The following is a 24,354-nucleotide window of genomic DNA, read 5'->3' as shown; positions in this document are numbered from 1 at the left end:
ATATATATATATATATATATATATATATATATATATATATATATATATATATATATAACAATTTGATGGTACATATATTTCTTTTGATGTGTTAACAATACTTATATTTGTTATTTTTTATATTTTTTTAAATAAAAAAACTATGTGTTAGGATTTTTTTTTCCACACATTTTCTCAGCAGTTTCTCACATTTGCTTTCATATTTGCTGCCCTGGATTACTTGCCGATTTTTAAGAGAGTTGGCTGGCGGTTTTCTTTGCAGTGAAACCGCCGATTAAAAAGAATTTTTGGTTCATTCACTCCATGAACTTAACCGGATTGTTGTCACGGAAAAAAAAATTGATAGAAAACATTCATTCATTCATTAATTAAAAGGTACATTGAAAGTCACTAATAGAAAATAAGAAAGCATAAACATCTAAGAAATTACAACGGTTAAAACAATGTCATCTGTTCCATTCATCATTCGAGTGCAATCCACGTCGTATTCCACATTCTCCCACCAACGTTCCCTTTCTCCGTTGACAACATCATCCCTTGTTCTAAGCCTCTTGATACTTCTTATCTCTTCGCCGGGTTCGTACTCCCCTTCCAAAAACCTCAGGAGAGTCCTCTTCAGTTAGGCCATGGAATTGATATTCCAAAATATTACCGACATAGGGGGTTTCACTGCAGAATATATGACACGCCCGCTCCTTCTGGGTAATCTGGTTCATAGTCGAGACGTTTCTTTGGTGGCGGGGGCTCTAATTTCTGGTGCGATCCGTCTGGCCTAATGCGAGCTTTCATTGTTGTGTTTGTGTTTGGTGTATGGTGTCTGTGTTTCTGTGTATGCATTCAATCCGAGGAACCCCTAATTTATAATAGTTGTGGGTAGAAAAGGAGTACTATTGCGTACTGTTTACAAGCACGCCTAAATTGAATGATAAATGCAAGCACACTGATTAACGCCTGACTTGACGTGACTAGATGAAAGCATGCGTATTTGACTGTCCAAAATACAAGCTGACAGTATGGGTCATTAAGACAGCTTCACTACAAGACAAATACATGAGTAGTTGATTTAATTAAAGATAGTACAAATACATAACTAGTTGATTTAATAAAAGATAATACAACAATATAATTTTGATTTTTCCTTTTGCTTTACTAAATATATATATACCATCAAATTCTATATTACACATCATCTATTTATATGTCATTTAATTTAAGAATTGTTATATTAAATAAATATATATAAAATAAAAAGAAATATTAAATATAAAAATTTAAAAAAAATTTAAAAAAAAATTAAAAAATTACGAAATTCCACGTGAAATTATAAAAAAAGAAAATAAATAAAATAAATGTCACTTGTGCAGCATATGCACCATCAGCATTTTTTATTGTCCACATAGGCATTTGTTGCACAAAAAAATGGAACAAAATCTTTAATGATGGTAATATATTTTGTGAGGTCTGTTACAAAAAGAATTTTTTAAGGGGGAAAAATCAAAACACGCCTATATGGCAGTGGGTAAAAGGCCTTTAACCAAAAAAAAAAAAACAAGAAAAACAACCCAACAAATATTTTTAAAAGATAAAAAATATTGAATTTTGCTACTATGTTTTAGACAATTTAACCCTCCATTTGGCTAAAAGATAGAAAAGAATTTTGCCTTCATTTTATCTTATTTCTCAATTGTATTTTGAATTTTAACTCATTACTTAAAAAACAAAACAAATATTTTTTTGAATTAGTTAGTTACTATTATTTTGATTTATGTATATATTGTATCTTATCTTCAAAGCATTTTAAATAATCTCATAAAGTTAGATAGCTTGTTACACTTATCAATTTTTTTTATGGTTTTCATTCCTATAAATAGGGCATCAGTTTTCCGAATCATAACCACATCACCTCACTTTCTATAGTGCTTCCTTCAACTTTACCACTTCCTTATTCTCAATTCTCAAAACCTAACAGAAAAAAAAGTCTTATACATACCTCTTCAAATTCATAATAACCGGAGACACCGGAGTCGGAAAATCATGCCTTCAACTTCAATTCACTGACAACCGCTTTCATCCTGTCCATAACGTAACAATTGGCGTCAAATTCGACGCAAGGATGATCACCATTGATAGTAAACCAATCAAGTTACAAATACGGGACACAGCAGGTCAAGAAATGTTCAGATCAATAACAAGATCATATTATAGAGGAGCAGCAAGTGCATTACTTGTTTATGATATAACAAGGAGAAACATTTGATCACTAGGCTACTTGGTTAGAAGATGCAAGGCAACATGCAAATTCGAGTATGACCATTATGTTAATCGGAAACAAGTCCGATCTAAGTAAGAAGCGCGTTGTCAGTACCGAAGGCGAGAAGTTTGCGAAGGAGAATGGTTTGATCTTCATGGAAGTTTCGGCGAAAAGTGCAGCAAATGTTGAAGAAGCGTTCATAAAAACAGCTGGAGCAATATATAGAAAGATTAAACATGAAGAATTTGATATATTGATCGAAACTCATGGAATCAAAATAGTTGTTGTTCACAAATGTTATTGAGAGAAGCTCCAACTTCTCTCTAACTTGTAGGGCTTCTCTACATTGCTGGGTTACCCGTTTTTAAAATCATGGTGCGTGCGTTTGTAGAAGGAAATGGAGGTTGGAGGAGAAATGGAAAAAGTGGAGGCATGGGTCGGTGGGATGTAGCAGGAAGTGGGGTGGGAGGTACAACGGCACAACAACTTCGTTCTTCATAACGGAGTTCGAGCTTTGTGGAAGAAAGGAAAAGCTGGTGGGAAAAGTGGTTCGTGTGTATTAGACCTTGGAGACCTAACAATGTGGACCCTGAAAGAATCTTGTGGCTCAGAGTAACGGGAACTCCTTGTCATGCGTGGGGGTGAAGTTTTTCTCATTGTTATATGAATTCAAAGGTTCTTACATTAAATGTGACAACAAAACAATGGCAAAATTAAGTATGGATGAAGCAAGAGTGTGTATTAAAACTTCGTTGAAGGGGATAATCAATGATACAATCAATGTTGTCGTAGATGTGGATGTATTCATCATTTGGATAGCATGTTAAGTTTGAAATCAAGGAAACATTGGTTGGAAGACGGGGACAAAAATACGCGTTTTTTCCATAACTCGATTAAGGAGAGGCATCGAAGAAATGCCATATCTTTGTTGGAGGGGAAAGATGGAAGGGTGGAAGGCGTAGAGGAAATTAAGAGTGCGGTTAAAAAGCACTTTGAATCGTTCTTTAAGGAAGAGGATGTTTGTAGAGCTATTCTGGAAGGTCTCATTTTTAATACTTTTTGCGAGAGGGATAAAGAGTGGTTGGGGTGTCCATTTTTGGAGGAAGGGGTAAAACAAGCAGTTTGGTCTTGTGATGGTAATAAGAGTGTCGGCCCGGATGGGTACTCTCTTGAGTTTTATAAACAAAATTGGGAAGTGGTTAAAGCGGATGTCTTGTGCTTTGTGAGCGATTTTTATGATAAATCTATCTTAACCAAAGCTTGTACCTCGACTTTCATTACTCTAGTTCCAAAAATCAAGAATCCACAATTGTTGTCCGAGTTTCGTCCTATTTGACTAGTAGGAAGCTTGTACAATATTCTTGCAAAGTTATTGGTGGGTAGGTTAAGAAGGGTTCTTGTAAGGGAGAAGCTTCATCCTCTTCTTGGTGGGCCGATATTCTGAATCTGGAAAAGAATAAGCCCGTGGATCTTTTTAATTTGTCTTGCAAGGTTTCGGTGGGAAACGACATTCGTACTTCTTTTTGCCACTCTAACTGGATGCCATTGGGGGTATTAAAAGATATTTTTCCTCTGCTTTATTCTGCTTCTGCTTTACAGGTTGTATCAGTGGCGAGTATGGGCGGGTGGCAAGATGGCATCTGGTTCTGGTCTGATTTTGGAGTTTTTCGGTCCAGCTTGAGCATCATGGCCGTAGCAGATGAAATGGTGCAGTTACGGCATGCTCTGCAGTCTGTTGCGCCCCACCATGACAGTACAGATACTGTCCTTTGGCTCGCGGAGAAGAACGACAACTTTTCTGTGAGAAGTTGCGTTGATGCTATCTGCATGGAGCATACACCCTATGGCCCTGCGGGCAGACACGATTTGGCATTTACAAATATTTGGAAGATGGTTGTCCCTATGAAAACTAAAGTCTTCGGATGGAGATGCTTCATCAACAAACTCCCGTCGGGAGATGCGCTAGCTAAAAGAGGTATTTTGCCTTATTCGAACTCTGCTTGTGTATATTGTGGTATGGTCGGAGAAACTTTACTTCACTGCATTTTACAGTGTCATACCTCGGAGTTGGTTTGGAGGGACGTTGTCGAATGGTTAGGTTTTGTTTATTATAAGGCGGAGAATTTTAAGGAGAGCTTTTTGACTTGGAGTTTGGAAGGAAAGAATAATAATGTTAGAAAGGGAAAGGAAGGAGTGGTGTGGTTGGCGGTTTGTTGGTCTTTATGGATGACAAGAAACTATATTATTTTTAGGAATGATACTTGGAATGTTTCCGACATCGTGTGGGGAGTCAAAGCGTTGGTTTGGCGTTGGGCTTTCATTGGGAATATTATCCAACCTAATTGTAAGTTTTATGAATTTAGTAGAAATCCTTATTTTTACTTGTCGTAAATCGCAATTGGCGTGTAATTTTCTTATCGAGCTCTTGCTTGTGTAGACTTTGTATCTCGTCTCGAGAACCTTCGTTCTCTTATAAATTCATCTCTTGCTTTAAAAAAAAATATTTTTGCATAATTAAAAATTTCATACAGTATTTTTTAAATGTAATGTTATAACAAAATACCGCGCATCACGCTGCCAATATCAATATGTATTTTACAACTTAAACATCAAATATTCAAAATAGATGGAATCATTCCCTCATCGTCTAGTCTTGATTGCGTTTTTTGTGAAGAAGTTACCGAATCGTCGAACCATTCGCTTTTGTTTTGCCGTAAAGTGGTGGATGTTTGGAAGGAAATGACCGATTGGTTGGGATTGGAATTCCAATTGGTTCATGACTTCAAAGAAAGCTTTTGTAGGTGGAGTTGTGCTTGTCATAGCTTGAAAATTAAGAGTAGTAAGGCGGGAAGCGTTTGGTTGGCTATTGTTTGGAGCATTTGGCTATGTAGGAACGATATCACTTTTAAGAACTACGGTTGGAATGCTAGAGATGTCGTTTGGGGATGCAAAGCTTTGTTATGGAGGTGGTCTTATATTGGAAAAATTAATCATCCTGATTGTAACTTTTATGAGTTTGGCAAAAACCCTTTGCTATACTTAAGATAGGTTCTATTTGGTGAGTAATTTTCTTTTTATTTCGGGCATGTTTTAGCCCTCCCTCTTGTAAACGTGTTTGGATCTTTTTGATCTCTTTCAATATATCTTTATTAAAAAAAAGTATAAAAAAATATGAAATCAAATGAAAAAAAATCACTAATCACTCTCAACATAGAAGTATATACTTTCGTGATTATTCCTATATATTGTTGTTTAAAAGAAAATTGATTGTGTTTGTCACAAGAAATTCATGATAAATTGTTATAATATAAATGTATTGACTATAAGTTTCAAAAAATCTTAAAATAATTAAAATTTAATATAAAATATATTAAAATTAACTTGCATCCACGCATCCCACGAGTCTCCATCTAATTTATAATTAATTTTATACTTTAACACAACTATTAGTTAAAGAAAGACAAATATATGATATTACATATGAGAATACTAGAAAGTATCTACCGAAAAATATTTGGTAAAGAGTACATACTACGATATCCTAAAAATATTTAGTAAGAAATACTTGCTATTGCGCGAAGAGGATTTAAAGAATATTTGTTAAAATTTATTATTTGTTACTTTTTAAAGAGCCTGCATGAAAAAGATATCTATTTAAGCTTCAAGAGGTTGCCTGCTTGTAGAGCCCAAATACAAAAGAAAATAATACCTTGTTAACTCCTTAAAAAATATGTTAAATAGGAGTCATTATGTTTACCTTTAAAAGCATCAACATAATGTATTAGAAACCCCTCTTAATTAGTTTTAATAACTTGGTCTAATAGCTTTTATGACTTGGTCATATACCACCGCTATTTTAGGAAATCTGTACCTGTTATTTTTCTATATAAATATTGTATGGTTCTCTTGGTAATAATCAAGGAGAATGAATAATAAAATACTTGGGTTTATGAGTTCCAATATGGTATCAGCCTGACATTTTCCTTCTTCATCACGTGTGCTTTTTTTCTCTCTCTTTTCCTTCCATTCAATTTTTCTTATCCTCTTCTCATACGTGTCTCCTTCTCATTGCTACACCCTATATTCCATCTTCTCTTCTCTCACACTCAGATAAGCAAAATCCTCTTTTCTATCATCATTCTTGGATTTTGTTTCTCTCTCTTCTTGAAACGTTTCTCTCCCCATATTCAAGACCTACAACCAATTTCTTTACTCGTTCCTTCAACGTTCATCTTTCTCCTCTCTTTTTTTAGTAGAACCCTATTTTTCTTTCCCCAAATCACCTCTGGTTCCATGGCCGCCGCCACCCCCTTTTCCGATTTCGCCACCAATCCCTCCAACCCTTACTATCTTCACCCTAACGAAAATCCCTCTCTTGTCCTCGTCACTCCCCTTCTTGATCATACCAATTACAATTCATGGTCAAGAGCCATGAAAGTCTCCCTTATATCGAAGAATAAGCTTCGATTCATCGATGGCACCTTCGCACAACCCGTCGCCGGCACCATTCTTTACGATCCATGGCTTCGATGCAACAACATGGTCCTTGCTTGGCTTCAAAAATCGGTTTCTGACACCATCGCTCAATCTATTCTATGGATTGATAATGCTTCTGTTGTATGGAAGAATTTGGAGACACGATTTTCCCAAGGAGACATATTCAAAATCTCCGATCTTCAAGACGATCTCACCAACTTGCATCAAGGTACCCTCGATGTTTCCTCCTATTTTACCAAACTCACATCACTTTGGGAACAAATTGATGCCTTTCGGCCAACTCGGGACTGTACTTGTGCTATTCCCTGCACCTGTGGTGCTGCTTCAGATCTTCGTCGTTACAAAAATCAAGATCGTGTTATAAAGTTTCTTAAGGGTCTAACTGATCAATTCTCCATTGTCCGCTCTCAAATTCTTCTGTTGGATCCTCTTCCCTCCCTTGACAAGACCTTCTCAATGGTGCTCGGCCAGGAAAGACGCTCCATCAACATACCTTCTGATTCACCTGACCTTCCTTCTTTGGCTATGCAATTTCAACCCTCCAATAACTATGGGGGAGCTCGCGGCACTGGTTCTTCTTCTCGTGGTCGTGGCCGTTCCTCTACGGGTCGCGGTGCTCCTTCACAACGCATTTGCACTCACTGTGGCCGTAATAATCATACCATTGATACCTGCTTCATGAAACACGGCTACCCTCCCGGTTATCAATACAAAAGCCAAAAGCCCTCCATCAATAATGCTGTGGCTTCTTCTCCATTAGAAGCTCCAGTGGATTCTGCCTCTGATCCTCAGTACTCTCTTGCTACCATTCAGACTCAATACAATCAGATAATGCAAATGCTTCAACATCAACAACTATCTGCTTCCGCTCCTCCTCCCTCTGATGGCAATCCTCTACCCAACATTAACTCTGTTTCTCCTCTCCTTGATGGTAAGCCACCTGTATATTGGGTAATTGATACAGATGCTACTCATCACATCACTCCGAATTTACGCAATTTTCAATTTCATTGTTCTGTTCCACCCATTAACATGAAACTCCCTGATGGCACTATTGTTAAAACTGACATTGCTGGGACAGTTCATCTGTCTAATTCCTTAATACTCTCTAATGTTTATTATATACCTACTTTTCATGTTAATCTAATTTCTGCTACAAAATTCATAGATTCTTCTGCTTGTACTCTTACTTTTACTAACAAAGCATGTCTTATTTCGCAGAAAAACTCTACGAAAACGATTGGTTTAGCTGAACGATATGGAGATCTCTATGTGCTCAAAGTCCAGGCCATCTCATCTCCATCCTCGTTTACTTGTAATTCTGTTCATTCTTCTAACTTTGATATATGGCATAGAAGATTAGGTCATCCTTCTTCTAATGTTCATAAAACCTTAGCTTCTCAATGTCCCAATGTTACTTACGCTTTTAATAAAGATTTTCCTTGTCATCTTTGTCATATATCGAAACAAAAACGCTTACCTTATCCTGATAGTGTTACTAAATCTCTAAAACCTTTTGATATGCTTCATGCTGACATTTGGGGTCCTTATGCCACCCCTTATATATCTAACCAACGTTATTTTCTGACTCTTGTTGACGATTTCTCTCGGTTTACTTGGGTTATCTTCATGAGCCATAAAAGTGAAACTAGGACTCATTTGATGCATTTCATCACATTCATTCACACACAGTTCTCTACTACTTTAAAATGTTTACGTACTGACAACGGTCCTGAATTTTTGATGACTGATTTTTACAAATCCAAAGGGATCTTACACCAAAGGTCTTGTGTTGAATGTCCTCAACAAAATGGCATTGTCGAACGCAAACATCAACACATCCTAAATGTGGCAAGATCTCTTTTCTTTCAATCTCACAGTCCTCAAAATCTATGGCATTTATCTATTGCTCATGCTATACATCTTATTAATCGCCTCCCTTCCCCTATTATTAATCATAACACCCCATACTTTCTTTTGTATAACAAATTGCCTGACTATGATAAATTGAAATGCTTTGGCTGCCTTGCGTATGCATCTACTCTTTCTGATAACCGTACCAAATTTTCTCCTAGGTCTCGCAATTGTGTTTTTTTAGGTTATAGAGAAGGCACCAAAGGCTATCTCCTGTATGATTTAACCACTAACTGCCTTTTTGTTTCAAGAAATGTGATTTTTTACGAAAATTCTTTTCCCTTTACACACACTCGTGATCACCTTCGTCTCCCTCCAATACCAACTATCCATCCTAACACTACAGACCTTGAACCTTTCCATCAACCTCCTCCCTCTCCCGACCCTAACCATCATCCCATCCCTACTACCCCTCCACCTCCCACCCCTCCTCCCTCTCCTCTAAACCATTCCCTCCCCTCATCCAATAACCCTCCACCTCCAACTCTTCGGAAATCCACTAGACAAACCAAAAAACCTAATTACTTGTCCAACTATCATTGCAATCTTATTGATACAGCTTCCTCAATTCCCACCTTTCCTTCCACCCCCAAATTCCCCCTTTCCTCTGTCCTCACATACACCACTTGTAACACTAATTACAAACAATTCTGCCTATCCGTTTCCTCCACGTCTGAACCCAGCACCTATTCCCAAGCCTGTCAGGATCCTAATTGGATGCAAGCCATGAAAACCGAATTACAAGCCCTTGAACATACTAACACCTGGACAATCGTTGACCTGCCCCCTCATAAAACTCCTATCGGCTGTAAGTGGGTTTATAAAATTAAATATCTTGCTGATGGCTCTATTGACAGATACAAAGCACGTTTGGTTGCAAAAGGTTACACTCAACAAGAAGGTGTTGATTATTTTGACACCTTCTCTCCTGTAGCCAAACTAACTACTGTAAGAACTCTCATTTCCCTCGCCTCCATAAAAAATTGGCATCTAGAACAATTAGACGTCAATAACGCCTTCCTCCACGGAGATCTTCAAGAGGAAGTGTATATGACCGTTCCCAAAGGTTATACTCTTCCTCACCTATCTCCCAACACCAAGGTTTGTAAACTTAACAAAAGTATTTATGGCCTCAAGCAGGCTAGTCGCCAATGGTATTCTAAATTATCTGAAACATTAACTTCTCTTGGTTATCATCATTCCACTGCTGATTATTCTCTTTTTACTAAATTATCTAATAATCTTTTTACTGCCTTGTTAGTCTATGTCGATGATATTGTTTTAACAGGAAACAACATTACAGAAATTTCTAATGTCAAGGCCACTCTTCACTCCAAGATTCGTATTAAGGATTTAGGCCCTTTACGTTACTTCCTTGGACTGGAAGTGGCTTGCTCTACATCAGGTATCTTACTCAATCAACGCAATTACACGCTAGATTTACTCAGCAAAACAGGTATGCTTGCTTCCAAACCTTCCCCCACTCCATACAACTCATCCATCAAACTAAACTGTACTGATTCACCCTTATTTCATGACTCCACTCAATTTAGAAGGTTAATTGGTCAATTACTCTATTTAACTACAACACGTCCTGACATTTCCTTTGCTGTCCAACAGCTTAGTCAGTTTGTTTCAAAGCCTACTGACAATCATTTTAAAGCTGCTCTGCGTATTATTCAATATTTAAAGTTGAACCCTGCTCAGGGTCTGTTTTACCCATCCAATTCTGACTTAGTTCTTTCTGGTTTTGCAGATAGCGACTGGGCAACTTGCCCAACCACACGCAGATCTACAACTGGGTTTGCAGTCTTTCTGGGCAAATCCCTCATTTCCTGGAAATCAAAGAAGCAGACGACCGTCTCTCGTTCCAGCTCTGAAGCCGAATACCGAGCACTTGCTGCCTTAACTTGCGAGATCCAATGGTTGCACTTTCTTTTCAATGATCTTCACATCAAATTCACAGTGCCAACCTCCCTCTACTGCGACAACAGATCAGCTGTCTACCTTGCACACAATCCGACCTTTCATGAAAGATCGAAACACATAGAAATCGACTGCCACATTGTTCGCGAAAAATTGGAAACTGGCCTCATCAAACTGTTTCCAATTCCCTCCACTGCACAACTTGCCGACTTCTTCACAAAGCCTCTTGCTGCCCCTCCTTTTTCAAGTTTCATCGTCAAGCTTGGCCTTTTGTCTGTCATCGTCCAGCTTGTGGGGGAGTATTAGAAACCCCTCTTAATTAGTTTTAATGACTTAGTCTAATAGCTTTTATGACTTGGTCATATACCACCGCTATTTTAGGAAATCTGTACCTGTTATTTTTCTATATAAATATTGTATGGTTCTCTTGGTAATAATCAAGGAGAATGAATAATAAAATACTTGGGTTTATGAGTTCCAATATAATGTGTGAATTTAAATAGATATTTTTATTTTTTGTGGTTAAATTTTTTTTAGTAACTACCAAAAACTTAGAGACGTGAGTTTGAAATATTCAGTAGACATTTTTAGTTGAACTAAAGTCTTATAGAAGCAACAAAATAAAAACTAATATTTTTTCAAAAATGTTTAATGACAAACAATTATGTTAAAGTTAATTATACATGATTGAACTTTAAAAAATTATTAAAATATTAAATGAAATATTGAGTGCAAATGAGTTATTAAATGAATTATTAATTTTTAGTTTTAAAATTTGTTAATGTGTTAGTAATACATGTGAGTAGTATACAAAAAGATGATTTTATTAGGATTTTAAAAGGTATAGAATCCAATTTAAAAATTGATTAAAATTTTTCTAATAGGAAATAATAATATATAATAATATTAAAAGGTGAATAATTTTCAAAGTACAATAAAGATAGCCGTCAAATATTAAAAGTGCATGTAGGAACAAAAAAAGAGAACAAACAAATAACAAACAAGAAAAACAACCCACAAAAACTACAGGCCAAGAGATTAATCACGTTTGAATATTGAATTTTGCTACTATTACTATGGTTGTTACATAATTTGGTTACAAGATAAAAAAGAATTTTCCCTTCATTTTATCTTATTTCTCAATTGTATTTTGAATTTCAACTCATTACTTTAAAAAAAAAACAAATATTTTTTTGAATTAGTTAGTTACTATTATTTTGATTTATATATATATATATATATATATATATATATATATATATATATATATATATATATATATATATATATATATATATATATATATATATATATATATATATATATATATTGTGTCTTATCTTCAAAGCATTTTTAATAATCTCATAAAGTTAGCTAGGTTGTTACACTTAGCAATTTTCTTTATGATTTTTATTCCTATAAATAGTGCATCAGTTTTCCGAATCATAAACACATCACCTCACTTTCTATATTGCTTCCTTTAACTTTATCACTTCCTTATTCTCAGTACTCAAAACCTAACAGAAAAAAATGTCTTATGCATACCTCTTCAAATTCATAATAATCGGAGACACCGGAGTCGGAAAATCATGCCTTCAACTTCAATTCACTGACAACCGCTTTCAACCTGTCCATGACGTAACAATTGGGGTCGAATTCGGCACAAGGATGATCACCATTGATAGTAAACCAATCAAGTTACAAATAGGGGACACAGCAGGTCAAGAAATGTTCAGATCGATCACAAGATCATATTATAGAGGAGCAGCAGGTGCATTGCTTGTTTATGATATTACAAGGAGAGAAACATTTGATCACTTAGCTACTTGGTTAGAAGATGCAAGGCAACATGCGAGTTCGAGTATGATCATTATGTTAATCGGAAACAAATCTGATCTAAGTAAGAAGCGCGTTGTAAGTACTGAAGAAGGCGAGAAGTTTGCGAAGGAGAATGGTTTGATCTTCATGGAGGTTTCGGCGAAAAGTGCAGAAAATGTTGAAGAAGCCTTCGTAAAAACAGCTGGAACAATATATAGAAAGATGAAACATGGAGAATTTGATAAGTTGAATGAAACTCAGGGAATCAAAATTGGATATGGTGAACCATTGGTGGGTAGGGTTCATAAGCTCTCTTCTGTTTTTGGTGGAAGCTGCTGCACTTGAATTCAACATGTTTTCATTCAATCAAACCGATATGTTTTAATTTAGTTCTTTTATTATCATATTTTATTTATTAATTACTATGTTTTGTTTTAATAAATTTTAATCAATGTTATTGATTTTTTGGATATGAAGTTTGTAATATGATTTTTACGATTTTTTAGGAAAGTAAATTTAAATTTTATAAGATGATTAATTAGTAAAATTTTTAAATTAAGTCCTTTATCTTTAGCTTTAATTAAAAAAACGTCATGGTGACTCTTTAACTGAATAAAATAGACTATGATAGTTGACGTGTGATATGGAATATAACATTAAAATTGTAAAGCGTTTGCGATTAATTTTAAAAAAATTATTAACAAAAATATGTTTATGACTTTTTAATGCCATCTTCATCATCAAAATTATAGGTCAAATTAAAATTTTAGATAAGATTTTTATGATTTGGTTGAATTAAAAATACGAACTGAATTGAATCAAATTCTAACAAGAATTTTAAAAAACCTAATCAAACTGCTATAATTTCTTTCAAATTGAAATAATGGTCAGGTACTGAATTGGATTTTATTGTTAACCGAACCAAACTGTTATAGAAAGAACCTTTTGACTATTTTCTTTATGGTAAATATTTGTGTGCTCATAAGTATTTTAAAAAAGAGGATTGTTATTCATACACTAGAAATCCTACACTGTATCCTACACCAATTAAAATACCAACATGTGCATCTATATCTCTGTATATGAAAAAGTAAAAAAGAAATAATTAAATATATTAAAAACACAAATAGTATAAATATATGGTGTGAGTTGTCAAGTTTTGTGTAAGAGTATCATTTCTCTTTAAAAAATGTTTTTTTACCTTTAAACATAACACTATTACGGAAAAGCAATACCACAATGACTGGAAAAGGAATACCATAACGTCAGACCAACCGTTGTGAGGTAAGGGGAGATTGTATGTATGATGTTTTCCATCACGGTCTCTAGATCAAGATAATAATGCAAGACACACGCTACATAACACAACGATTACGCTAACCAACCGTTATGATATATACATGGGAGCTTCTATGGTGAAGATGACATTTTGACTTTTCTGGTGCAGTCATTTTAAATGGCCAATCAAAACACACTACTATAAACCCCAACTGCCACATCATTATTTTATATGAAACTTTCATTTATTACATACCAATCCTTTATAAAATTAATATTAAATTGAAAAACAAATTATTTGACAAAACCAATTCTGAATTAAAATCCCTAAATCCCAAACCCACATTTCGAAAGTTGGCCTCCTTGGCCTCGAACTTCATCTTCTTCCCCTTCTTCTTACCATCCATTCGGTTCATCCTTCACTTTGTTGCCAAGGGTATCGAAAAATTCTCCATAGCCTCCTTCTTCATCTTCTTCTCCTTATCCTCAACCATGGGTATCGAAAAATTTCCCTCTTTGTTGTGATATTGTCTCCCCAAGATTCACAGTGGAACGACGCCTTCTTTTTTCACAGGTAACTGTTCATATTCGTCTTAATCTTTATATTTTTCCAAAATCAAGTTGATTTGAGTTAATTTGCATAAATTGTGAAATTGGATACGAATTTTGTATGTTTAGTTGAAGTTGATTTGGTGATGAGGGTTTGTATTTTAATTTGAAGCTGGTATGTGATTTGGGGATTGTGGTTTGTATTTTAAGTTGAAGTTGATTCAATTCTTATGCAGGAATTATGGAATTAGGGAATAGGATTTATATTTTATGAAATTCATAAATTCATAAAAAAATGCATTTGAGTTGAATTGGTAGATAGTGAGATAATCTTAATTTAATTGACTCTTTAGGGTTTTAATTGAATTGTTTGTTTTTCAAAGGAATATATGTTGTGATATTATTCAAATTTAAGTTGTGGTTGTGTATTATTGTCAATTATATTGATGATTTATTCTTCAAATAACCTACAGTTAAGTAATTGCTGCAAACAATATACTCAGAGTGTTTGAACTCGAAAACACATCTTGAATAAGGGCTTGCATGGGTATACAAAATAGAGTTAGTTCACAAAGGTTATCCCCCTCAAGGGCTTGCATCAGATGATATTGTTCAACTCTACCAAAATATTCGGTGTTCAGAATGAGATGTAAAGAGATAGCATGATAAACTGTAAATTTGAGATAAGCTCTTGTATATTAACTGTTAGAACTATTTTATATGGCCAAGTTGTGTATTTGAGTTAAATAATACCAAGTTTTTAGACTCAACTGAAGCTTGTTCTTTCTGATCTTAATTTATCCCAATATAATGATAAACATGTAAATGTTAGTCATCAAGAAAGTATTACAATTGTTGTAATATGAAGTGTAAACTAAGTCTAATAAATTGAAAGTTTTTGTCTCAAAGAAAAATGTTTGTTTTTTTGGTTAAAACGATGAATATAGATTTGGAGTTCAATATCAATTTCAAAAACAATGCTAAATCATCACACTGAGCCTATTATTTGAAATTGATAATCACTTAAGTTTTGTTGCATTTTTAAAACAGCGTAGATGAGTATGCAGCATGTTGATTAGAGATGAAGTCAACTTGTGAAGAAGGAGAATGTGAATATAAGAGAGCTCAAGTCAGATGTTAGCTCAATTCAGTTGTACATATCCAGATCACAGAGGTATGTTAAATCCAAACGTAACATATAATTATTTGTGTTGTTTAGAAAAAATTGTTATGCGTATTTGGTGTCTGACTATCGTATAGTAATTGGTAGTTAATTTTATCAAAAAGGTCAAAACACATAATAAATGATACTATATACAAAATATAACCCAATTATCCATAAAAGAAAACATGGAAGGAAAACTGTAATACTGTGGGAGAACTGACTTTTTTAAAATGTTGCGGATAGCAAGAGTCGCCACCGACTTTTATTTTATCCAATTTTAGAAAGGCTAAAAGAACAGAAAAAGACCTTTAAAAGGATTTGAGTTCGGGGGGTAGGTTATACAAAGGGAAGGTGTAAGCACCCTTTGTATCCATGGTTATCCATGGGCTCTTAATTGCTTAGCTCATTTTGTTTTCAAAATGTTTGAAGTGTAGTGTGTGAATAGGAAAAGGATTTGAATTAGGACTTTAGCTTGTAAAATAAGCGTAGCCTTTTTGAAAATAATTGGAAAAGGAGTGGAAAAGTATTTTTGATTTGAGTTTGAATAGAGCAAGCATTTAAGAGAACCTACCGTAAGTTTAATGTTTCTGTTCTTTAAGACTTTTGTTTGAAAGGGCTATCCATACCATAAAGAGGGCAGGTAGTCCTTTCATTGGATTTGAAAAGGGTCATCGAGGATTATCGTTCGCCATAAGACTGTCCCTACCATAAAGAGGGCAGGTAGTCTTTAGGGGAGGATACAATAGTCATTTTAGGCAACCAATGAGGATACCTTAGAATTCGAAAGGGACTATCATCATTAATCGTAGGCAACTTCGAGGGACAAGATCATTTTTGTTTAGGCAACTTCGAAGGGACTTATGATCTTTTTATGATGATAATGAACTGAGGGAAACATTTGCTAAGGCATCCTCGTATCCGAGGGACTTGACTATTTTTAGATCGAAAGGCAGCATGAGAACGGTTACCATAAAGGTGTGTGTGTCACTACAACAAATATAATCTTTAGCAGCACCCCTACGAGAGTGCTTTTAGGAAAAAGCGCTCTTATAGATTTCGCTAAAAACAAAAAAAAAACAAGGGAAAAAAGCGCTGGTAAATGGTGGGGGTACGAGAGCGCTTTCTAGAAAGCGCTGGTAAAGGGTGGGGGTACGAGAGCGCTTTCAAAAAGCGCTGGTAAATGGGGGTGGTACGAGAGCGCTTTTAAAAAGCGCTGGTAAAGGGGGGGGTACGAAAGCGCTTTCAAAAGCGCTGGTAAAGGGGGGATACGAAAGCGCTTTTATTCAAAAAACGCTGGTGTAGAAGGGGATACAAAGGCGCTTTTGAAAAGCGCTCTAGTAGCTAATTTAAAATTAAAATTTCTAAAACAAAATTAACAAAACACGCTATTTGCCTTCAGTACTGTTCTTCTCTAAGCTAACGAAACCCATATCTCCCTTCGCTCTGCTACTGTTCTCACGCGAAATCGCCGCCGTAGAGCCCTACGTTCATCTCCTTCTCTTCACTGCAACCACATTCATCCTACAATCATCTTCTTCTCTTCGCCACCGTAGCTCAGCAACAAAGTTCACATGTGAAGATAACAAATCTTGTTCGCCACCGTATCTTCCCATATCTTCCCATTCTTCCCACTCTACAACCCATATCTTCCCATTCTGCATAGCTGAGTTCGAATCAATTTTGATTTTCACATCAGGTATCTTTGATTTTGATTCTGCATAGCTGGGTTTTATATATGCTCGACTTTGATTTTGAATACAGTCATTGCAATTGGCATTAGGGTTTGTTTAATCAGCAAAGGTTTTATCAGTCATTGCAATTGGCGTTAGGGTTTGTCAAATAGCAATGGTACAGAGCTATAGTGTTGCGAAATTTGAACTGCACATTGTTGCTTTCTGATACGGATGATTGTTATTTGTCACATTTAATTTGCAGTAGAAAAATAAGCTTCTATTACTTGTCACATTTGCAGTAGAAAATATATAAAAGAAATAGAGGAGAAATATAAAACCCACCAAAGCATATATTAAGCAGCCAGTGTTTTTACTTATTCTATGTGGACTTTACTTTTCTAATTCATAATATGCTCTTGTAGAATTTGTTAGATAATTTTAAATGATGAGTTGTCATATTAACTTGGAATATACTTGAGAGTTGAGAGATATACAAAAGAAAGGGATATAATCTTAACTTTCTTTATGCATTCATTCTGCTGAAGTTATCAAAAGTAAATAATTTAATTAAAAAGTTTACCAAAAAGAAAAATATCACAAACAAGTAGAGTTGAATATCAATAAAAAAGAAGAGTTAGAAGTGAAAAACAATAGTTACCAACTTATCTGCCTTGGATGTGTCATACTGGTTTCATTGGTTTTAACCATTTGATATAGGTACATGTGGTCTCCCTTATTGTTTTACTTTTGTGTTGCAAATGTTAGGAGTTCCTAAATAGTTTATTCAGTAAATTCCTAAATTGTTGAATCTGGCTTATTAGTAAATTTCTTTCTCAAATTACTGGTATTATGATGAATCTTGCAGTATAGAAACTAACTTTAATATGTTCAATTTAGATTGGGGTTTTTTTGATATTGTGTTAGTAGTGGTGTATTTAACTGCATCGTGTGTGTTTAATTTTACAGTTACTTTGAATCCTCTGGTTTCTACTTGTATACAACGCCGTTTCAAACCTACCCGTCTCCCACATCAAATCTAACTCAGGTTACTATCCCTTTCTTCTTGCTTATAGTTTGTTGTTTTCTGCTTGTAGTTTATTGTTTATGGTTCTATTTGATTTCAATTTAGTGTCTCTCAATCCATTTTTTGGTTTGTGGACTTATATTACCTTGAAATAAGGTAATGTCTTCTTTAAGAAATCGGGTATTCTGATTAGGTATTCTATTATTCACACTTTATAGGATCTTATTAGGTATTCTGATCAAAACATAATGATGATAGCTATTTATTATCTTGACAGAATTCCTTAGTACCTGATAGAAAAACCAAGAAGCATTTGTTTAGCTTAATTAAGACATGGATAAGACATGGATGAATTCAAACCGATTGTCGAAAGAGTACGAGAAAGGGGTATGGGAATTCGTTGAGTTTGCGGTTACGCACTCCGAAGACCCGCTTCGAATGCCGTGTCCTTGCCTGGGTTGCTGTTATGGGGGTAAGGTTGACGGGAATAAGTTGGCATCCCATTTACTACGGTTTGGAATTGATAGAAGTTATACATGTTGGACAATGCATGGTGAGAAAAGTAACGGGAATGCTGAGTCGAGTTGTAATATGCACTCATACATCCAGTAATATTCACTCATCCGATATATTATTTAATTAGTCCCACAATATAATTTATTTACACATTTCAATGAAAATAATCTAATGTTTATTATGTTTTTATTTAAGGTTGTTGTATGACAGAGTGTTGCGCGGGACTGTATTGTCTAACAGATTCTGTTTCGTGTCTTCCGCCCATTGCAGCGGAATGGCAATTGATTCGGAACTGGAATCAGTTAGACAGCTCTTAGTCGATAGATTCATGTCCACCGGCAATTCAGAAAGTCTGCATTTTTGGGCGTATAATACCCGACCAGTAGGGTTAGTTCTCATTCTTGGTTCATCTAATCTCTGTTTCTTTTGTGTATAGCAAAATTTTCATATAACCTATTGTTTTAATTTATAGAGCACACTGGTTGTTTCTTGCTATCAACCCTATAAGAGAAGTCGTGTATTATCTGAATTCGGTAAATGGTGACTGGACCAATTATCCGGCTATGAAGGAAATCGTTGATTTGTAAGTGGGATCGTTCTAAATATTCGTGTATATTTATATATTTACTTATTTGTGGGATTGATCTAAACATATGCTTTTATATATTTGTTAATTAGATCAATACAAGTGTTCCGAAGTCAACGGGACGCACAGGTATCCCGGACTAAATCAAACAACATTACTTGGATCAAAGTGCAGGTACATTATTTTTCACAATTTTGCTTATAATATTTATGCTACTTGATAAAACAAGACAACTATAAAATCTTATTTGTTTTTCTATGTAGTGTCCGCAACAGCGAAACAGTTCAGATTGCGGATACTTTGTTTTGAGGTTTATGAAAGAAATCCTTCAGGCGAATCAATTAGAGATTCCGCTCACGGTATGAATTTATAACTTAAGATAATTTCATATAATTTATTACATTTAACTAAATATATCATTCATATTATGTTTTTGTTTTGTAGTACCTTGACGAATTCCGTGCTGCTGGGTACCCGAGACTTAAGTTGGAAGAAATCAAAGAGGATTTGTGTCACTTTTATATTAAGCAATTTTTCATGTAGGATTTGTGTCGATTTGAACTATAATATTATTGATGTTGTAATGATGTATATATATAATTTTGGATATTATAATGGTATTATATTAGTATATATATATTGTCTTACTGATGGCTGAAATTATATCGTCGAAAATATATTACAGGTCGAAAATATTACAGGTTGAAAACATATTACAGGTCGAAAATATTACAGGTCGACTGGGAGGATTAAATTACAGGCTGCACATTAAAATACATCATTTAGCAACGACAGCGCTTTTAAAAAGCGCTCTTAAAGGTCCACCTACAAAGGCGCTTCTTAGTAAAAGCGCTGCCAAAGAATAATAAAAAAGCATTAAAAAAAACGCAACATACGAAAGCGCTTTTGGAAAAGCGCTCTTATAGGGGGGATACCAGAGCGCTTTTTCCAGGAAAGCGCTCTTATAGGGGGGCCTACCAGAGCGCTTTTTCCAGAAAAGCGCTCTTATAGGGGGGGCCTACCAGAGCGCTTTTTCCAGAAAAGCGCTCTTATAGGGGGGCCTACCAGAGCGCTTTCTGAAGCGCTTTTGTTACCTACGCCAGCGCTGGCTTTCACAGCGCTTTTAAGCGCTTTTAAAGCCCATAAAAAGTGCTTTTAAAGCCCCAGCGTGTTGTAGTGGTGTGTGTGTGTGTCACAATCAGGTGATTCAATTCAGATATGTTTATCTTGTAAAGATAGTGATCTAAATTCAATTTATGGTTTTCACTCCCTAAATTACTAACCACACAGTTATATTATGCATAAATTAAAATGCGGAAAAGTAAATCCTAAGCTATTACAAGGCTACGGGTGGGGGATTACATAGCCAAAAACCCGGGAGAAAATAAGGCGAAAAATAAAGGCAGAAAAATAAACATAAACTATTACAAGGCTTTGGGGCAGATACAAAGTATAATTAATTAGGCAAACGATAAAAAATAAACGAGGCAAAAGGCAAACCCAAAGTGGGGTAAAAACCATAGTTAAAAGAAAATCAGGTTTGAAGAAAACCTATACTAGGGTTAGCGCCAAACCTAATTATTTTGATCAAAGCCCTTAATTAATTAATTATTGGTTGGGAACCTAATTAATTAAAAACCCTAATCTTGATTAAATCAAAAGTTAACCCTAATTATTTAACCTAATTTACCTAATTAATTAATTAATTCTAAATTAATTATCTAATTATTTAACCTAATTAAATTAATTATCTAATTATTTAACCTAATTTACCTAATTAATTAATTAATCCTAAATTAATTATCTAATTATTTAACCTAAATTAAATTAATTATCTAATTATTTAACCTAAATTAAATTAATTAAAAAAACTCAATTTTATTAATTAAAATAAGTTTTATTATTTTATATAAAAAAGGTATATAAAAAAAGGAATTAATTAAAAAGGTTTCAATTAAAAAGAAAATAATAGAAATCAAATAAAATAAATAATAAATAAAAAGAGAGAAGAAAATCAGCGCGTGATTCAGTGTGGAGGACTTATTGAGGTCCACTGTGCGCTTGCAAGACTGGAGACGCTGGATCTGAAGTTGGCGTGATCGGATGGCTAGATTTGAGAGGGTGCATCGTACGCATAGGACTAGAACGCACCGGAACGGGCTTCATTTGAATTTCTGACGCGCGAATCACCCAATAGGAGGGTGCCACGTCTCCATCTTCTTCCTCCCTCTGTCGTTTTCGACCCTGTAAAAACCTCTACCGACGGACAGCGCTGTCACCATAGCCCTCGCGATCAACAAAATCTCACACACTGATAAGTGCCAAAATGTACTTATTTTGTGTATGTAAATAGTGGCACTTTTATACCATTTGATAGTTTTTCCTTTGTTTTTATAGGTATTCATGCTTATTGGAGCCTTGAGGAAGTGTCAAAGGCACGGCTTCAATTTCACAGTTTTTTTGCAAGCCCGCTTAGCCACTGTCAAGCGGACTTCCATAGGCTCAAAATAAGGATGACCAAAATCATCATTTTGGTTTCCATTCATTCATTATTGGATAGATCATTGAATAAGCTTTCTAACGCTTCGAACCGGGCGCAATTCGGAGTTACGGTTCTTAACTTATGGCGAAAACAAGATTTAACTTTTACTGTCAGCCGCTAAGCGGACCTGCTGAGACAGTAGCTCGTTAAAAGGGGCCAAAAACACAATTTTTAGGTTATGTTTTGGGGTAATTGTTCCCAAATCATCAAACCTTCATTCTTAGGGTAGATTAGCTTAGAAAACAACTTCGGAGGTTGCATTTGGATGATTGGGGGTGGATTGAGCGTCGAACGGAGCTGACAAACCGGGAGATTTTCGGTTCATTTCTCTTCTTCTTTGTGTATTTCTCTTTGGTTGGGTTTTGTATATGATTTTACTTTGAACTCATGTATATTTGTTTATCATGGCGTTATATAAAACTTGCTTTACAAATCTATGTTGATTGTTGTCTTAGATTTTTGCTCTATGCTGGGGATTTGGGTTGCTTTAGATATAAACTTCTTGAATCCTTATCTAGGATGATAATCTGTTGGTTCTGAACTCTAGAGATAGATTTAGAGCTAGCATTCACTGTGGGTATCTGTACTTAATGCTTTCGTGATTGAGTGGCGCGCGAGAGATCGTCGGCGCGAGAATACGGATGTTCTTGTGACTTTGCGTTAGAGATAACCTTAGTTGTGAGATGATCTCGTTTGTGCTCCAGAGATGGACGCTTATGTGAGAGATACGTGATAACATAGATGAGTATCGTAGGTTGAGTATAACTGGTCGACAAGTTTACGTTGGTAAGAAGTAGATCATATGCAAAGCTTGATAAGTCTTATCTTTCCAAAGAATTAATTCTTTTTATGTTCATATTTTACTTTTCCGTTCCTATACTTTTGTTATTCAAACCCGAGCTCAAAACCATAGAAACTGTTGAATGGCATTCTCACCATCTCTGTGGACGATAATTACCGGATCAATATTTCCAAATCTTTTTTGTTGCTTGCCCTATACTGCATTCAACACATAGGCACCAAAAATCAATTCTAAAACCATGGACGGACTCGTCTCGTCCTCACGACCTCATTGATACCTGCAATTTCTTGAAATTTATCCTAAAACGAGAATCCCTCATTCAAGCTTGCAAACCCTAATAATGGCAACTCCTCTATATAGGCGAATAACAGCAATTAAACTTCCAGAATCAATCATAACATCACGGTAAACACAAATATGCAATCAAAATTCGTTTATGATGCGCAAAAAGATGTAATCAAGTTTAAAAGAAATTGAGCAAACCGTGAGGTATAGGTGCGTGTTCTTGCTGCTTCAAGACCTGGGAACGATTTGGAATCCTTCAATGAAGTCTCAGGAACGTGTTAGGATGTCTTAAATTGCTTGAATCGAGCTGCAACCTGGAAATTGAGTTTGACTTTTTTTCTTGAATTTTTAAGAACTCAATTAGGATTCTTGAGGCAAGCTTTTTCATGTCCTTGGCATCTGAATTAGTTGTATACTTATAGTGCAATATATTAGGGCAATAAAATTGCAATGAATCTTGATGAATCAAAGATTGGCAATTTGAAATTTTTGATTTATGAAAGCTTCTAAATTTGGCCAATTTGCTCCATTTTTCTCCCAATCATGCCAATTTGGTTTGTCACGAAAATTGCATCAAATATATGTTATTTGATGATTTATTATGATTGGAATCAAGAGCCAAATCAAATCCTCCATATTTTCCTTCATTATTTGATTTAAATTCCATTTTAAATAGATAAAATTCAATATAAAATCAAATAATCATAAAAAATTCGTGACTTCTGGATTGGATCTCTTTGATGACTTGAGGAACAAGATTGGATCACAAAAAATTGGGCCTCTTTGTAAAGAAATCCATTTTGACCCTTATTTGCTTCACAATTTTTTACCAAAATTGACCAACTTTGACAAGGCATATCTCCCTCAATTTTTAAGTTATGGCTGGTCAAAGTTCAGTTGACTTTTAGGTCAAAAACCCTAATTTAGAAACTTTGAGTTTTGTTGATTTCTGAACTTTCACTAGTACAAAAATGTTAATTTACACCCGTTTTTTATTAAATTTACACCCATTATTTTTAATAAAAATCGGGTGTATATCCACAGGGTGAGAAATGTCTAACGAATTTACACCCGTTATTTTTAATAAAAATCGGGTGTAATTGGTCGTAATTACGTTTTTAATTACACCCTGTTTTAATACAAATTGGGTGTAATTGAGCGTAATTACGTTTTTAATTACACCCTGTTTTAATAAAAATCGGATGTAAATGGGCTTAATTACGTTTTAATTACACCCTGTTTTAATAAAAATCGGGTGTAATTGAGCGTAATTACGTTTTTAATTACACCCTGTTTTAATAAAAATTGGGTGTAATTGGGCGTAATTACGTTTTAATTACATCCTGTTTTAATAAAAATCGGGTGTAAATGGACTTAATTACGTTTTAATTACACGTTTTATTAAAAATCGGGTGTAAATGGACTTAATTACGTTTTAATTACACCCTATTTTAATAAAAATCGGGTGTAATTGAGCTTAATTATGTTTTAATTACACCCTATTTTAATAAATATCGGGTGTAAATAT

General features: G+C 34.8%; 1 protein-coding gene and 1 pseudogene across 1 annotated transcript; both read left to right on the top strand.

Annotated features, from left to right (window-relative positions):
* Positions 1-1,509: 1,509 nt before the first annotated feature.
* LOC131620030 (ras-related protein Rab-2-A-like) lies at positions 1,510-2,555 on the top strand (annotated as a pseudogene).
* Positions 2,556-12,090: 9,535 nt separating this feature from the next.
* On the top strand, positions 12,091-12,751 carry LOC131620029 (ras-related protein Rab-2-B-like). The gene has a single exon (XM_058891055.1). The coding sequence runs from the start codon at positions 12,119-12,121 to the stop codon at positions 12,749-12,751; it is 633 nt and encodes a 210-aa protein (XP_058747038.1). The 5' UTR covers positions 12,091-12,118.
* Positions 12,752-24,354: the final 11,603 nt, after the last annotated feature.

Source organism: Vicia villosa, linkage group LG7, assembly GCF_029867415.1.
Source record: "Vicia villosa cultivar HV-30 ecotype Madison, WI linkage group LG7, Vvil1.0, whole genome shotgun sequence".
Taxonomy (NCBI): domain Eukaryota; kingdom Viridiplantae; phylum Streptophyta; class Magnoliopsida; order Fabales; family Fabaceae; genus Vicia; species Vicia villosa.
This window is presented reverse-complemented; position numbering and strand designations above follow the sequence as displayed.

Coding starts and splice junctions, on each gene's coding strand:
- LOC131620029 (XM_058891055.1), top strand. CDS start 12,119: ATGTCTTATGCATACCTCTTCAAATTCATAATAATCGGAGACACCGGA.